We start from the raw sequence: 18,083 nt of genomic DNA on the forward strand, positions 1-18,083 counted from the left end.
CTGGTGTCCCTGTGATATAATTTGAAGCAGAACCTCATTGGAAGATAATAAATGCTGAGGAGGAAGGCCTCATATGAAAGGAAACATTCACTGATATACTTATACTCAAAGCCATTTGTGCCAGCACTTTGAATTGAGCCCAGAAACAGACCAGCAGTCGGTGCTTATGCTTTGAGAAATGATGCAAGTATCTGTCCACACCTCTTAGCAGATGAGCTGCTGCACTCTACAGAGGCTGAAGCTTCCAATCCATTCTTCAAGCAAACATTATGGACAATACTTTTCAGCTTTTTACAGTAATGCAGTCAGAGGTCATCAAATTAATGTAGTGGGTATAATTGAAACCACCACTATGGCCACAGCTCCCAACTTAGAACCAGCTCCAGCAACACCCCAAAACCAGTCCCTTACAGTTGAGTGTGTCTGTACAGAATAGATCAATGATTTCATGTGTCAATAGAGGCATTACAGATAACAAATACCTAACATAGAAACTCCAATGGGCCATCTCCCTGACATTCTTAAGTCTGTATCTGCAGTTCCTATTGAAGCATCAAGAATTAACATGACAAGAGATATACAAGATGTTTAAAGAGACAGAGGAACAATATGGGTTAATTGTAATTTTTTATTGGAAAACAAATATACAACTTGGAATGGATTTGAGGCAAGTTGTGCCATAAGCAGATTCTTTTGAAAATAAGTGGCTGAACAAAAGTTTTAAAAGCATAGTAACCATAGAATAAAAGGTCTTCTGGTACAGGACCAGCAGTACAAAAAATAGTGTACGAATACCTGGATAATACACCCGTTTTGCAATAGTGCAAACTTTTTAAGTTCCATATTGTTGACTGTCCATAGTCCACACAGAGTTAAGACTACATTTCAACAACATGCTAAGTTTCCTAAAAGAACTAATTTTAAAACAGGCATAACCTACTAGATGTTCCCTCATTTGACCAACACATCATCTAGCTTTAGAAGTGTGGAAGGGCTTAAATATCCAGAGTAAGCCACATGCAAACATTTGTTACTTTGATCATTTCCCCAAAATATCAGGATGACAGATAAAGGGGAAAACATGGAGGAATGAGTTTGTTACTATACATGCATATTCTCTTGACAGTAGGGGGAAACCTTTTACAGATAAGTTACAAACAGAGAAAAAGGCAAATAAACAATTTGTACAAGAAATTTAACACATTCTGTACAGTGTCTTCACTTTGCTGTCATCATTTGTACAAACTCTGTAGAGGAAAAGAGACAGTCATGTTTATTCAAGTATTTCTGCAACATGTTCGTATTAAGAATCAACTTGCTACATTAAGTGCTTCTACTTATTAGAAATACTCTTAATGGTAGCTCTCTACAACTTAGGCAGATATATTTCAGATATATATTAAATGATAATAAGAATTTTTTAAAAATGATTTATATCCTGCCTTTTCCCAAGCAGGGATTCAAGGCAGCTTCCAACATTAATAAAAACTAGCTAGTTAAAAATAATCAAAATACATTGGAAGACATTTAAAAGCAACAATTAAAATAACAGCTTATTACTACTAGTAGCTCCCCTCCTTGCATCAATAAACAGTTCTGTTTTCTTTCAAAACTTTTTAAACTTCTTATCTACCTAACTGAAAAGCTATCGATCTAGGGATCTACATGAAGATTTCAAATATTAGACACACCATATAAGTTTCCTAGGTCACCTGGCTCCCAGTATGTCTATCTTTTAGGGACTAGGTTAAGGCATTTTTTTTATCCTTACAGATATTTTAATGGCTAGTATTTTAAGTATTAGAAGAATGCTGTATTTCAAACATTAGAAGTTCATGATATTTTAATTATTTTGTTTTGCTTTTATAATGCAAATGAAACTGCCCTGAAATAAGTACTTTGAAGGGTGGCATATAAATGCCTTAAATAAAATAGCCCAACTGCATGTTCTAAGCCCAGGGCAATATCTGTTTAGTGAGTTTTACATAAGTGATCAACTTAAACTACAATGGCACTTCTGAACAAACCTAACAGCTATGTACTATGATAAAAGTCACTGCCTGCATTACACTGAGAACAGACCACTTTCCTACTGTACAGAAATATGCAAAGTTTATTATTCATTATTTATTAATTAAGCATATTTAAGTTTGTGGCAGAATGGTAGTTAGACCATATTGAACTATACTAGCTTTGCTGCAAATGCTGAAGCAGCAGCAGCAAAGAATGCAAGTATGGAATATCCCAACATGTGCATGGAAACAAACCTTATTTGTATTCTGGCCAGTAAGTTCAGGCAGCTATATTAGTCAATGAGGGCTATATTAGTCAATGAGAAAATCAGTTATCAATTTTACCTTCATAGTTTACTTGACCATCACCATCAATATCTGCTTCTCTAATCATCTCATCAACTTCTTCATCTGTTAATTTCTCTCCAAGATTTGTCATCACATGGCGAAGCTCTGCAGCACTAATATAACCATTACCATCCTGTAAAACATTTACAAGTAGTTTGTTGAGCTTTGCTATATTCAGCTGTGTGCAAGTTAGTACTTATGCAACAGGAAATAAATGCCAGAAACTGCCTTGATCAGGCATAACTTCCATTTTTTAATCCACTATCCCCTTCAAATCCCATCCTTGCCTAGAGGTGCACAACATGGCCAGAAATTTTGAGCTACTTAAAATTTATAGCACCATCTGTATTTTGGACTGCCTTGGGTATAAAATCAACATGCAGGTCACTTAAGTTATGAATGGTGTTGCCAATACGTAAATTATCCCTGGAATTGTTTATACCTTTATTGTTTTGTAAGAAACATATCATTTAAATTTCAGAAACCAGTCATATTATGCAGTTGGTGACTAGCTAGATTGTTGCTTGGTTTGCATCACTAGACTTCCACAACGGAGTATCTGAAGATACTCAATGGTATCTGAAGAAGTGTGAATTGCACACGAAAGCTCATACCAGTAACAAACTTAGTTGGTCTCTAAGGTGCTACTGGAAGGAATTTTTTTATTTTGTTTGGAGTAAAGAGTGTTATTATGAAATAGTTCCAACATAGCCAAGCCTAGGTTTTGCAGGGCAGTAGCGATATGAATGAATGCCTACTCTTTATGAGTTGTCACAGTATCTGAGGGCTTCCTTTATCTGCCTCAGCAAGAACTACTTAATAGGAAATAAGAATATCTAAAAATTGTTCTGCGAACATACACCAATTTGTTAATGGGTTAAGAACATAAAAACAGCTAACTAGATCAGGGCAAAGGCCTGTTCTCACAGGGAGCATATATGACAGGTTTAAGAGCTCATGAGAGGTTTAGTTTCAACTTCCAACTGTTGCTTGATCTTTTTCAGAAATGTCACAAAGTAACTGGACGTAAGATCTTAAACAGTAACAAATTCTCAAAATGCTCATGACATGGGTTAAGCAATAAAATGTATCAACAGCAGACGTATCAGAACCAGTTAGGAACCAACCTCCTAAAAGCATTTATAGGAGAGAGTATGAAGAAGTGTTTTAAAGAACTGACACTTTGATATATTTTTTTACAATCAAGCAGTATATAAATTTGTTAACCAAATAAGATGATACTTTAAGCAGGGCCTCAACCAGCACACCTCAAGTTGCATCTAAATTCATATGAATTCATATCAGGGCTTCCGGAGATTAAGAATCTGACCTGTTTCTCAGCACTAAGTTTAATTGATTGAGATAAACAACCCAGCCAAATGGAGAGCGAATGCTAACTTAGCTGAAACTAGAAATCTGGTGCTGAATATGAAAATTCTCTGAATTTGCAGTTTCAGATATTCCCCCTCCCGAGTGTATTAATTGAATACCTTATCAAATACACGGAATGCTTCTCTAATTTCCTCCTCGCTGTCTGTATCCTTCATTTTTCTTGCCATCATTGTCAAAAATTCAGGGAAGTCAATTGTGCCATTGCCTGTAAGATAATTTGGTTGTTAAATGAAAGCCATTGGTTTTGGAGCAACTTAACTATTTTAGAAGAAGCTTACCATCAGCATCTACTTCATTGATCATGTCCTGTAACTCTGCTTCTGTTGGATTCTGCCCAAGTGACCTCATCACTGTCCCCAGTTCTTTTGTCGTTATAGTACCATCTCCATCCTTATCAAATAGCGAAAAGGCTTCCTTGAATTCTATAGGGTACAAAGATTAGACAGCTTAAAATTAAATATATGCTTGTACAACTTTATATTTCTACAAACTCTTTTAAACTGCACAGGAATTGAGAAGCATTAAGCACAATGAATGAATCCAAAGAAACTAAAGCACACCCAGGTCCAAACTAATATGGCTTCAGCAAGATCTGAGGTATCTAACATTTTCTGAACACTCTCTTATGTAACCTGCCTTGAGCAGAAGCCAGGGCTGTTTTTCAAGCTGACCTGCATTGTATACAAGTGGCAAAGTCTTGCCAAGAATGTAATTGTAGAGTAGCCCATGATTTTCACAAGTGATCAGCCAATTTTTCAACCAGTTTACAGCGTGTCAAGTCAACTGTTTGAATTCTTTTGTACTTGAAAAGCCATAACCATTATTTCCTCATAGAAAAGTTTCTCTAATACCTTATCCATCATTTGTTCCTTTCTGTATTTTTCCCTGTGGTTTATTTGCATGGAGTGACCAGATACAGTATATTCCAAACATGGTAGCATCATAGTTGCATATACTAACATTATGATAGGCTGTTTATTTTCAATGCCTTTCTTAGTAATTCTGAGTACCGTTTTCTTTTTTCCACTGTCACAGCATAGGAAGTTGTCCACAATTGCATAATACTTCCTGAATGGTTACCACCAATTCAAGTACATTACATTTACAATATGAGTACCTTTATTCCTCCATAATTGTCCTCAGGTAGTTATGGGAACAATAATATGACCCTAGTAGCAGGTTTCCAGGCCAAAAAGCTTCCAAAGTTGACTGTTATTTCATTTATTAATTGTTACCTATGAAGCACCTTGAAGCTATTTGTTCTGCTGAAGGTTTTCAATGCACTATATATATAGCATGCTAGCTACTTTGCCCATGTATAGAACCAGAGGAATCTATTATTTTACCAATTATCACTTTTCTACCAAGTTTCTCACATTCCCTAATATTCATGTCCTTTTCTAGTAATGAACAACAGTCTATATTTTAGTGTCTTTTATTACATCGGATTTGTGCCACTTTATTTTTTATTATTAATTTATTTATACCCCACCTTTTCTCCTGACAGGACTGAATACTTTTGAAAGGCTCTCCATTATCTCTGCATGTTCATAGACTTTATTCTACCCTTAATTTTAAGAGCACAGACTGTTCAATCCCCTATTGAAGGTGACCATGTAAGGTTAGATGCTCAGCTGCAGAGAAAAACAGGATAACTAGCCTCTTTGATAGTTAAAGAACAGAGCTGGATAGATGCTGATAATCTTGTTGAGATAAGAGCAGAAGTTTTGATAGGAAAAGAATATCAGTATTAATTTGCCCAAAGGGGAGATATATGGAAAAATGGATATATAGAATGAGATACAGTCGTACCTTGGATCTCAAACACGTTGGCTCCCGAACAATCAAAACCTGAAAGTGAGTGTTCCTGTTTTTGAAAGCCAAACGTCCGGCACAGCTTCCAATTGGCTGCAGGAGCTTCCTGCAGCCATGCTTTGGTTTCCAAACATTTTGGAAGTCGAACCGACTTCCGGAACAGATTCCGTTCAACTTCCAAGGTATGACTGTATAGGATTGTGGAATGGAACTCTGAAGTGGATGCTCCATGTGCAGCACCTTCCTATCCTTCTGCCCATAGGAAAATCCTGGATTGGCTCACCTCTGTGTTGACAGTAGTTTATCACAAACTGCTATGACCATGGCATAGCACACCTGTTAAACAGTTTGAAATTTATGGAACTAACTGATCAATCTTGGAAATTTGACTAAGAAAATGAAGTTTTTTGCGTTGATAGATGCCCCACTGCTAAACTGTACTGTGGGTTCTGGCAACCAAGAATGAAAAATCTTCCTGCATTCAGATTAGTGTGGTAAGATCAGTAAATGGTTTGAACTTTTTTTAAAAGTAGGAACAGTGAAGAGGAGTATGTGGCCCTCCAGATGTTTCTAGAATTCCCAACTCACATCAGCCCTAGCAGTCATGTTCCATAGTCATAGATGGCAGGAACTGCAGTCCAACAACATCTGGAGGGCCAAAAGCTTCCCTTCCCTGCTTTAAATTGACTCCAATTACAGCGAGACTCCAAATACTGCAGTATCATCCCATGTTTCTCAGTTTTTCCATGACCTTCAGACAGCATTTAAGCAGGTTTCAAGCTTGAACTGAAAGATCAGTTCAGACTACTACACTCATTACTGTTTTATTTGTTTCAACAGTTTATCCAAAGCTTTATGACAAAAAACCCTCCTCTCAGTAGTTAAAGTATCTTTTTAGTTTTACATTAGGGATATTTGTTTCTTTCAGTTAACCAGGAAAAAGCCAAATATGTTAAGGTTAAGACCAGTTTACACATTCAGCAGAATCAAGTAGCATTTCCCCCCTGTATTAAACAACTTTGGGAGATGCATGTATAAATGTCATTTTACGAACCCTGTAAACACACACAGAGAAAGATTTAAACATAATGTTAGACTTGAATCCCTGTTATGGATTTCTACATTAGGGAGCTCCCCTCTCCCACCATAGGAAAATATAAATCCCTCTACCTCCCACACCATGATGTTGTAAGAGTCCAGGAAAATATTTCACTGGGTTCTGCCTTGGTTTAGTTTAGGACTTGGAGAAATGTAGCAAAGAAGGAATATGCAACATACAATTCATACTTCTGAGTGGTGACTACTTAAGAGTCGATAGCTAGGATAACATAGGTTTGCACTGCCGTAGCCTCTATCCTAAGGCTGTTGTAAAAAGCAAATCTAATGCATGCCTCCTGTTACTTCCTGGAATTTGGAAGCCATGTTTAAACCTAGCCTGTAGCCAAAAGATTCACTTTTAACCTTAATCTTTTTTTTTTAAGTTTAAGGTTCTTGCAAAACAAAAAAACAGTCATGTGGCACCTCGAAAGACTGTTGTTTTTGCTATAGGAGACCAACACAGCTACTCTGCTAGAAACTTATTATATGCATAGCAGCTGTTGATGTGCTTCTGGACACAATTCAAATTGCTGATTATGTTTTCTTAAAGTATGACTTCTTAGGGCCCGGTTTATCTGAAGGACCACCTTCTACGTGAGACTGCCCAAGTTTTAACACCTTTAAGGATCTCTATGTCCAGCCAATAATTAAGGCATGTTCAGCACAGACATGAGAAAGGGCCTTTATGGTAGCAGCGTCCAGGCTCTGGATTCTACCCATAGGCACTTGTATAGTCCACACTGTAGTCCACCTAACCCTACAGACCTTGTCAATAAATGAAGACCTTTTTGTTTATACAGGATTTTGACCTGCTAATATTTGTTTTTCTACTGTGTAAACCACTCTGGTTTTTTTATTTGTATTTTTAATATGGATTTTTATATTTTATATTTTACTACTGCTGGCTACCTTGGGCACCTAGGTGTCAAAAGATGAGGTGCATGTTTAAATACTCCATTTGCTTTCTCTCTGCCACTTATGCACCTCTTAATTCTCATGTTCACAAACACCACTGTTATTCACTGAAGCACAAGTTAAATATCAGAAATGTGGAATATAATATGAATCCCTCATAACTTTCCCTATACCACACTATTCTATTCTTTAATAAGAAACTTTATTTTATTTACTACATTTATATACCACCTTTATCTTTCAAGGATCAAGGTTCCCCTGCTCCTCATTTCATCCTCACAACAACCTTGTGAGGCAGGTTAGGCTAAGAGATGGTGACTGGCCCCAGGTCACCTAGGGAGCTTCACAGCTGAGTGGATTCAAACCCTGCTCTCCCAGGTCCTGGCCCAATGCTCTAACCATTACGCCACACTGGCTCTACTTTATTTTCCTTTATGATAATGTATGCTGACAGTAGACACATTTATCCCATGTTTTATGCAAAAACGTGTTCTACTGGTTTAGTATCCTGACACATCTTGATGTGGTTCCCACTAGGGTTCAGCTGTGCAACTTTTGACAAAATACACCAACACTTGCATGGTGCTCTTTATCTAGCTTCTGAACACTTACCACTTCTTAAGGCTCAATATGAGTATCGCTCAGCCTAGAACATGTGAAAAAAATGTATATTTTCTATGTGCAGAATGGGTGGCAAACCGCATGAATAAGTGCTGTCCATTCAACCCAATACAGCAAGCTGTATCTACAACTGTCAGCATACTTTTTAAATGTAAGGATGGGAAAGGAAGGATAAAAACTTGCCCATTACAAAGGCACTTACTATTCATAACTAGCCCTTACTCCCATCTTGCAGAATCACACTATATACCATTTATAATCAATGCTCTACACATCAGGAATCAAAGAAATGGCAAATAATTTTTTAAGGGCTGGTTAACTCAAGCGTTTTAGTTCTATCCAGTGTCTGGCCTAGTAGATTCCTCAGGGAAGGTGAGGAAATACCTTTTGAGTATGGAATACCTAGTACATGCCCTGGATTAAGCTTTCTGTCTACTGTATTAAAACCACTTAGGGAAGTTACTAAAATCCCAATAAATGAAAAATGTTTTCCTAAGATTTTAAGATTACATCAGCAACTTGCTCTATATTCAATAGCCACAGAACATTTTTTAAACTGCCGCTTTATTTTTATTGCTTTTTATTGTTGATCACTTTAGAACAAGGTTAGTAGACAACTGAGTTTTATACACTTGGTAATATTCAAATATTCAGAGGGCAGCTTTAAATAAAGGGCATCTCATTCCCAAAACTTAAATGCCCAATTTTCCCCATTGTATACAGGAATCTATGCAACAATAACACTACTTTCATACACACCTTAACAGTAGTAGCATACAATGTTCACCCCTTCTATTATCAGTGCAAAGTATCACAACATTTGCCATTAAGACACTTTTCTAGAGACCTGACATGCATTGGACCATGGAAAGCAGCTTACCCATCTTGTCCCACATAAATGCAGGCCCTGAATTTTGGGAATATCCTTCCACCAGCATAGTGTTAGCTATGCTTTAAAAGTATTAATGAATATAAATTATACCTGATTTGAGAACTTTTAAAATGAGCTACTTGATAAACATAAAATCACCATATCACTCAACGCTATCAATTGAAGGCTACAAATGGTGTAGCAGTTGATCTGATTCACTAACCAGCAGATGTTAGCTACACCAATATTATTTAAGTGCTTGTGTTCAATGGAAACTGTACAAAATCAATGTTTATTCTGACCAGCTACAAAGAAGTGTTTTTTCTACACATGCACGCAATTTCTCTTGATGCTACCATGCAACTGTTTGCTGATTTCCACAGTTTGGTGTGGTCACAAACTATTAAACAACTGGCATCATACATGTTAAGAGACTATTAAACCTAACTGCACTGGATACACGTGAATAACTACATTATTCAACTTCCTGGGTTGTGACAGCATCTTTAAAAAATTTAAAAGTGAAGTTGATCATTAAACTTGGGCTTGAATTAAGCAAAGTTTTACCACTCGATAAATATTAATGATCTGAGGTACAAAAATCTAAATAATCACATATACAGAATCAATCCCCCAAACCAAAAATACTAGTATCTTAATTTCTTTATCTTATTTGGTTAATAGCAACAAAGGAGTGAGGAGTCAGTATGAATCCAGATTGTGTAACTTGCTGCACAAGGAGAGAAAGCTTGTAAATGTGTATGCTGCTTGTAGTACAGAAGTGCACACATGCCAATTTGTTACAGCAAGAAAAGCAAGTATTATAGGCAATGCAACAGTTCTGTCCTGTGAGTTATGAATGTCAAGAAGTCATGTGTAGTTAGTTCTTAGTTATATAATAAAATTAGGGGTACTGATAAAAATAAGGCCGTGTGACACAAGAAATGTTTATCTTCTAATTATTAGTTCTACAATACTACTTATAGCATCACAGCTACTTATAACTACAAAGTTGCACATCAACTGAAAACTACGCAAGTTTTATATCACCATGATCACAAGTAGTGTATATTTAGAATCTCACCTGCAATCTGCTCTTCTGTCAGTTGATCAGCCTATAAAGATAAAGGGAAATTAAATTAGTACCTTGAAAATTGACATCCTACTTACAGATTTGCCTGCTCCTAAAAACACCGCTATTTCCACATAAAGCTTGGCAAGGAATCATTTTGGGAATGCCAGAATCAGAAAAAAATTCTGAATGGACATTAAGTCTACTTGGGTTCAATCTGGGCACTGCCTTTCAATAAAGAATGGGTCTAATATCCCAGTAGCCCTTGGTCCGCTGCAAACTGATGGGGGTGGGGTGATCCTGCATGCCCTTCTCATACAGCTGCAGTTTTTATGAAGGGGAGTTATCTGCATCAGATGATTTTCTGGCTGACAGCTGGGACAGGTTGAGCTCTCATCCCTTGCCCTTACGTAGCAGCCAACTGCTTGGGTGCAGCAGAGAAACTAAGCCAGATGGCAGTTTGCTCAAGCGATATTCTACCTCAAATTAAATAATGCAAAACAAACAGACAGCACAGTGCTGAAGCGGCTTTGTGTTGGGCATGATCAAAGTGAATCGTAACAATGGAGAACTAAAGATTGATATCCAATATTGTACCCAGTAAATTTCACAAATGTGATGATGACATGTCACTAAACTATTTAAACTAAATTGTGCATCAAGGATTCATTTGATATGACTGGAACTAGAGGCCTAGCCAATTACTTGTCATAACACTATAGAGACTGTACATCAACAGTACTATGTGTTCCCTGGCACTAAGAGCAGTTTTCAATTGCCCTGAAGCTTTGGAACAATATTCATCTGAGGCATAGAATAATCCTTTCAGATATTACGAAGAACCTGCCATATATTCAGCTTAAGCAAGCTCATGACTTTGAGTAGGGCACATATGCCAATTTCTATGGAGAGCCTCACCTTAACTTGCAATCCTGTTGACCAAATTTAAACTGAATGGGAATTTATGTTCTTTGGACTGGGAAGCAAACTGGTTGTGCAACACTTATTGTAGGGAATAATGCACAATAGGTATCATACTTTAAAATATACACTTCTTGGGGAAAAGTAATGTTACTGGGTTATGTCAAGAACCCCAATGGGGCTTCCTGCAGCATAAACTGAGCTATACTTGTATGTTACAGGTTGCATCAAAAGTTCCCATGTGGTTCAAGTCCAATATGTTCACAGAAACCACAGCAAAATGCGAGCAGGATTTTAAACATCTTAACCACATCCTGCTTCTTTCAGGTGCAAATATAGATTTTCCTCAATGCAAACTTAATTTTCAACATTAAGAGTAATAATGGTTTTATAGAAAAAACACATCTTAGATGTGCATCATGGAAAGTTACTATAAATGAGAAGTGTTTGTTGTTGTCAAAAGTGAACTGTAATTCTTCCAAGAAACAGATATATGAAAAATGTTTTAAATTCTACCAAGTCTCTTAGCATTCATAAGTTTCATAAACACCAAAAAATCTCAAGTTGCACTCAGCAGTATCTTACAATTGTATTTCAGATTTTAAATATAGCATTAATTTATATTATGTAAGATGACAAGGCTATTCTCCACAATACAAAAACCCCTATACGTACAAATCAGTCTTCAATTTTTAAAAAGCCTAGTGAAAACTGCATGCAAGTATAAAGTGTTAAGTAGCATATTCACCCAATAATATTAATATTACTTATTAATAGTATCATACAATGAAATGTAAGAATCTTGAAATCAATAAAATCAAGCTAACATTTTCAAAAGTATGATTTCATTACTTATTTTCCAAAGGATCCCAAAATTTAGGAGAGGTTACCAATGCCACACCTCCCTTGGAAAAAAACTATCTATAACCTCTTTATTGGAACCAAAATGAGAGGTTGGTTATATTGTCTTATTTTAAATCCCCCACCTGAAGCCAAGTTATATTACATCAGATTAGTCATAATACGAAAGCATCTCAGTTTGCATCATGTAGCACAGTGCCCTTCAATCTCAGGTCACCAAATGGTATTGGATTACAACCCTCATTATCCCCAGTCAGTTTAGCCAATATTAGGAATGATGGTAGCCCAATGTAGCACCTGGAAACCCAAAGGTCCAGAACACTAATTTTTAGCCCAGTCTGCCACAGAACCATAGTCCAACCTACCACAGAACCATTCAACCAATTTTAACTAACCATATTAAGCCGAGCAGTAGCAACCTCCTTCACCAGCAGGCCACCTGAACTGTTCTCTGGATACAACAGAAATTAATGTTCAAATCTGTCACATTTTCAAGTAATCTTCACTTTTATAGTCCCAGATTAAATTATTTTCAGGTTAAGTTGCAAGCCCCCCAATCTCCAACTAGATATACAATAAATTTCCAATTACAGGCAGTGACCATTTTGTGCATGTTTAATTGACGGACACATAGGTCATTTTCGACTTGAAAAAGGGTGGGGAGATGCGTGCTCCGCTGACACGTGCAAATGCCTAGGACGCAACCACCGCGCAAATAGGGAGTTCCTTGTACATACATATGAACCAAAGTGGAATGACACTAACTGCCTTCCCCATACTCAAGCTTCCTACAGCTTAGTTACTAAAGAGAAAGGTAACAAGATACTGAAGGATGGGACTTAATTGTTCTGGCACAAATATATTTGAAGACTTGGTGCATCATTGTATGTTGCTGGTAAGCTTTCTTCTAGATGGCTTTCAAATCACAAGCTACACAGGCCTGCACTTCATAACCCTGTAGTGGACTGTATTCCATTTGAAGATACCAGACCTAAGGTGCACCTCAGTATGTATTTCAACAAAGTCAGTCTTTAGTTTTATAAACCAAGATCCTAACTCTCCCTGTGGCCTCAAGTTAGGTAAGAGTGTGTGTGGTGGAAGAGGCAAAAGAAATATACACAGAAAGGGCTTTCTCAGTTTGCTTCACACCCTTCTACTTTATGAGTTTAACACCATCTATTTTTATATACTGCCTAAATGGCCATACACATATAGCTAAACTTACTGAATGGAAGTAGAGGATGCTGGGGTAGCTATGCATGAAGTGAAGCCTGCAAAAAGCACCACTCTTGGTTACCATTAATACTATGGCTAAAAAAACCATTTAGCAGGAGTCTTGTGAACTTGCTGCTCACTTCCCCTCAGGAAACCGATTCACCGAGATAGTGAAAACAGCAAGACTGAGTAGCCCAGAATCAAAGGCAAGCTCCTGTTTTGGCTATTTTCCCCACCCTCAAATTGATTTGTTAACTCACTTATTGGATCTTGATTACAAATGGAGTGTGTTCATCTGGTTCACAGGAATCAAGTGTATTTCTGAATAAATGTATGTCAGGTGGGGTGGAGAGAGGTGGATCAGGTATTTCATCCTTACCCACAATCTTACATGAGCAGGGCTTGGGGGATGGGAGGTATTTCAGTCATATACTATATCCCTTATTTGCCAAAGAGCTGCATTGTGCAACATTTGAAGAGTATGGCAACTTTGTATGGCAAGAAGATTTGCTTCAGTAAGTTGAATAGACTACGGTGAGTCACTGGTGCAAGCTGTACATTCCGCATATGATCAAGGACCCTGTTCACCTGTTTCGGAGCTAGGCCTGCTCCATGAAGCAAGGTGGATTGATTGAAATTACTGGAGTGGGAGGAAGAACCGGTATAAATAAATTGACTTTGAGGTTAAATTTCTAGTTTTGCAATTCATGTATTTCCTAGAAAGAGTGCATGCCAATTGCACACATAGCTCATATGTGTTGCATTTATAGAATACTTCCAAACATCTGGTCAGAGTCTAGGTATATACTTGTGGCAAAGAAAGAGGAAACATTTCTTACAAGATGAAGTAATCCAAGACTAAAAAGCATGGTATTATGGGGAAGTTGTGTGAGAAATTCAGATTACGACAGAGAAACTAATGGAAGGTATCATGACGTGCTGGTGTAAACTAGCACTCCTCTATCATGCCAAGGTAAAGTGAGCAAGTTCAAATATGAGGTAGGCCTATGCAAGATGAAAGTGGATCCCTTTATGCAAGCTAGGATTAATGAGGGGCCCACATCCAAGAGGTCATCACCACAGAAGAGTACTACTAATACACTGAACTGACCATGTACTTTCATTAAAAATTACCAGTTATAATATTCTGTAGTAGCTCTATCAAGAGAAACAACAATCTGACCTAAACATCATAGCATGAATGGAATTTTGAGGTGTCGCTACCTGCCATTCACATCTACAAGCATCTTAACTTATGCTGCAAGGAAACATATACTAATGAGCTTCAGTGCAGGCTCAGCTGCAATGGAATCTACTCAGACCCTGCAACCATCCTGAGGCCCTTCTTCCTGTGCCTCCTCAATGAGAGGTTAGGAGGGTGGCAACACAAGAATGGGCCTTTTCTGCAGTGAATCTGTATGTGGAATTCTCTCTGCAGGGAAGACTTTCATTATATACTTTTAGGCACCTGGTGCAAATGTTCCTCTTCAACCAGGCTTTTGACTGACTAACATCCTATACCCTTTTAAATGTGTTTGTGGGAGAGGGATTATTGTTTTGTTCTACTGATGAAGGGCAGTATAGAAATTTAATAAATAATGATAGCTTCTAGCTCTCCTGGTGAAACCCATCTCTCTCCATGACATCCCTAATTTCACCCCCCAAAACAAAAGACCTTTAAAGTGTAGAAGGTCGTGAGCAACAGGCTACAGACAAGCTTTGAAAAAAGGAACCAAGGGCTATTTCTGTGTAGATGGGGGGGAAATGCTTTAAGGCAAACTCCATTGAGGACAGAGGGGGAAATAGTGACCAGTAATCCTTATGTGAAGGGGTTCCAGGTTGGAATACTGTGGAAGAAAACATTTGTCAATAGAGAAGGGGCTCTATTGTTGGGAGGCTTTGAACCCAACCCCTATACTAACAGCATGGCTATCAACAGATATATGCAATAGGAGCTCCAAAAAGGAGGACACCAGGAAGAAAGCCTGAGTTTTGGATAAGATCTTCAAAGTGTTTCATTTTCTCCATTAATTTTTTATTCTAGTTTGACCATTTACTCACAATACATTGCTTGAGAAACAAACAGTACCTGGGGAAACAAAGTATCATAGGTAGGCACTAAAAATTTTCCAATGCCTCAAAACAGAAGCCTTTAAAGAATGCAAAGGGTCTGTGGAATTAGGCCAGTGTTCCATCTAGGCCAGTATCTGGTTCTCAAGTGGCCGGCCAATGGTAAGTTTATATTCCTAGGTGTTTATATTCCTAGGTGTCAACATTTATTTATTTTTGAGTGTTTGTGATCTGGCATCTTGGATTTTTCCAGCCTTCAGTATATTCATATTCCAGGCACAGCTTCATAATTGTCCATGGTTGGCTGCTTAAGAGACAGCTGCTGAGGCTGACATACCCAAATTAAACATGTTGCAGAACGCTTACAAAATGGTTTACATCTACTCTCCAAATCTAAAGCAATGCACAATTTCTCTCAGGTAGGTCACTATGTTTGCGAGACACAGCACCCAATATATTTAAGGAATGGAAAAGTATTTAGAAGATGGTCAATATTAAGCCTCTCACAGAGTAACAGAAAACAACTTTCATATATTATGCTCATCTTGTAGATGAGGTTCCCAGAATACTAGCACTAACTGGAATCTTGATAGCTTTGAATATCTAAAATTATCCCTTGGTATATGAACCTCTACTTTTATGGCCACTGAAAAGCTAGTTTCCCTTGATGAATACATCCGCATACAGCCTTAGTGTCAAAACAAATCATTCAACTTCACTTGAGTGAAAAGGTATTAACTGAGCTCATCTAAGCAATTCCTTCAATAGGAAGTGAAAATAAACCCACGACTGCCAAGCCAGAGGTCTGTAGCCATCTCCTTCACACAGCACACCCTTGCTTTGCAAAAGACTAGGAGTATCAAATCATGCCCAGCTTTCTAATGCCTTTAAGATCTTACTGCAAAATTAGCATGGAAAGATTTTTTTCCTTTTACATATCCTTGCTGCGCTCCCAGCGGGAGTCACAGTTGCTATTAGACAAGGAAGCTGCTCTCTCTTCACAAGGGTTTACGCCTAGAGTGAAAACTGCAGCAACAGCCTCTGCATTATGCTGCTGGATAGTTCAAGCAGACCCTCAGATTGATTGCCTCAAGTCTCCTTCCAAATAAGTGCCTTTATTCCAGTGCATGACAACTCGGTATAACCCTGCCAAGTTTTACTTAATAACGTGACAGCTCGACAGCAGCCATCAACAGAAAAAACCCCTTTACTTTTTAAAAGGATACACAAGAACAACGAACGGTTTATATTATCTCAGGGGTTACCGGGACCGCACTCTTTAGCTAACAGCACAGGGGTGGGGGAGCCCATGCACCGTCTGCCTCATCCTACCCTCCCCGCCCCGCTCCTTGCACAAACATCATGAAACTCCAAGCCTCTGGGCTTTTGCAGATTGCATTTTCTCATGCGAAGGTCGATCTTCTCTTACAGCTCTCCCTTTCCCCCCTTACCCTTGAGGACGAGCAAAGCTGGCGACCTCGCGCTGCCGCTGTGGATACCCCCTGCATCCCCCATCCCTCCAGGTGCGATCTTGCAATGCATCAAGCAGCAGCAGCACCCCGCAACTTCTCCCTCTCGCAGCCGCCCCCTCCCCGACAACACGCCGTTCCGCATGCACCGAGTTTCTCCCCAAATACGCCTTCAAGCCTTATTTTTTTTGTTTAGGGGGTGGGGGAGAGAGAGAGATCAGCGATCGCGGTTCTGGATTCCAGCAGCTGCCTCCCCACCCCCAAGCCGAGGGCTGCCAAGGAAGGGGCGGCGGTGACATCTCGGTTGCTATAACGACGCTGTTGCACCCACCCCGCCCCACATAAACGCGCGCGCGCCCCTGCAGCCAACTGCCGCCTGCGCCTGCCTTCTCAGCCGCTCTTCCCCTAAACAAAAATCCCTCGACTAGGCAGAAAACTGCCGCCGACTATGTAGGTTGTGCATATGCGTATTTCTCTCTCGTCCAGAACGCGAGGGAGAAAAAAGCAGCATGGCGCCGAAAACAACTGTCGCCGGTGGTTTGAATTTTGAATCCAGCCGAGGAACGTTGAGATAAAACACACAAGCGGAGGGGGGGCGGAACGAACCACCTCCCCCGCACCTCCCCACAGCCCCCCGGGAGGCGGATGTCCTCTCTCCCCCACCCCACCCCGCCTCACACCAGCCTCAGGTTAAAAAGGCGCCGGTTGCGCGCGGCCCAACCGTCGATCCGAGTTAAAACGCAAACCGCCTCTCCCCGCTCGCCCGTTTGCTAACCATGGTGGCTTGGCCCGGGCTTGGCAGCAGCTAACGCTGAAGACGAAGGCAGCCTCGCTAAGCGCGGTAGGCGGGAGTGGCGCGCTGTCAGTCGTCTCCTCTGCTCCTGCTACCTTAACTGCTCAGCAGCTCTCCTCAGACTGGGCACAGCGCGCCTGCCGGCAGCGCCTCATAAACCACCTCACCGCTCTCCCGGATCCCTCCGCGCTCCTAACCCGCCCCATCTCCCTTCCTTTCCCCCCCGTTTCCAAATCACCATAGAGAAGCCGCGGCGCGGGGCGAAACGAGATCCGGCTCCACGCCCTCAAGCAGCCGTTACCGTCGCTGCGGCTGTCTATCCCTTTTCCTTCCCCACACCGCCACGATGCTGTCAGTCGTCCCCACTCGACGAGAAACAAACAAGGATCGACAAGAAACGAGAAGTCGTAGCTTTTTTTAAAAAAAAGAATATAAATAAATTTGAAAAGGAGGGACTTTTTCGTAGCGCGGAGGAAGACAAAGCGTGCGAGTGAGACAACGACCGAGGGGCTCCGCTGATTGGTGGCTTCGTACCTGCAATGCGTCACTCGGGCATGCACAGTCTGAGCTGTGGAGCGAGGCGCCCCCTGCGAAGGAGTCAGACTGTGGG

At 39.7% G+C, this 18,083-nt stretch overlaps 1 protein-coding gene across 1 annotated transcript; it reads right to left on the reverse strand.

Annotated features, from left to right (window-relative positions):
• Window positions 1-610: 610 nt before the first annotated feature.
• Window positions 611-17,627, reverse strand: CALM2 (calmodulin 2). The gene is made up of 6 exons (XM_081187148.1): window positions 17,456-17,627; window positions 10,157-10,187; window positions 4,031-4,174; window positions 3,851-3,957; window positions 2,358-2,493; window positions 611-1,247 (listed from the first exon to the last, which is right to left on the reverse strand). Exons 1-6 carry the CDS (start codon window positions 17,456-17,458, stop codon window positions 1,219-1,221), a joined length of 450 nt encoding a protein of 149 aa, XP_081043274.1. The 5' UTR covers window positions 17,459-17,627; the 3' UTR covers window positions 611-1,218.
• Between the last annotated feature and the right edge of the window lie 456 nt (window positions 17,628-18,083).

This window comes from Podarcis bocagei, assembly GCF_964188305.1.
Source record: "Podarcis bocagei genome assembly, chromosome: 3".
NCBI lineage: Eukaryota > Metazoa > Chordata > Lepidosauria > Squamata > Lacertidae > Podarcis > Podarcis bocagei.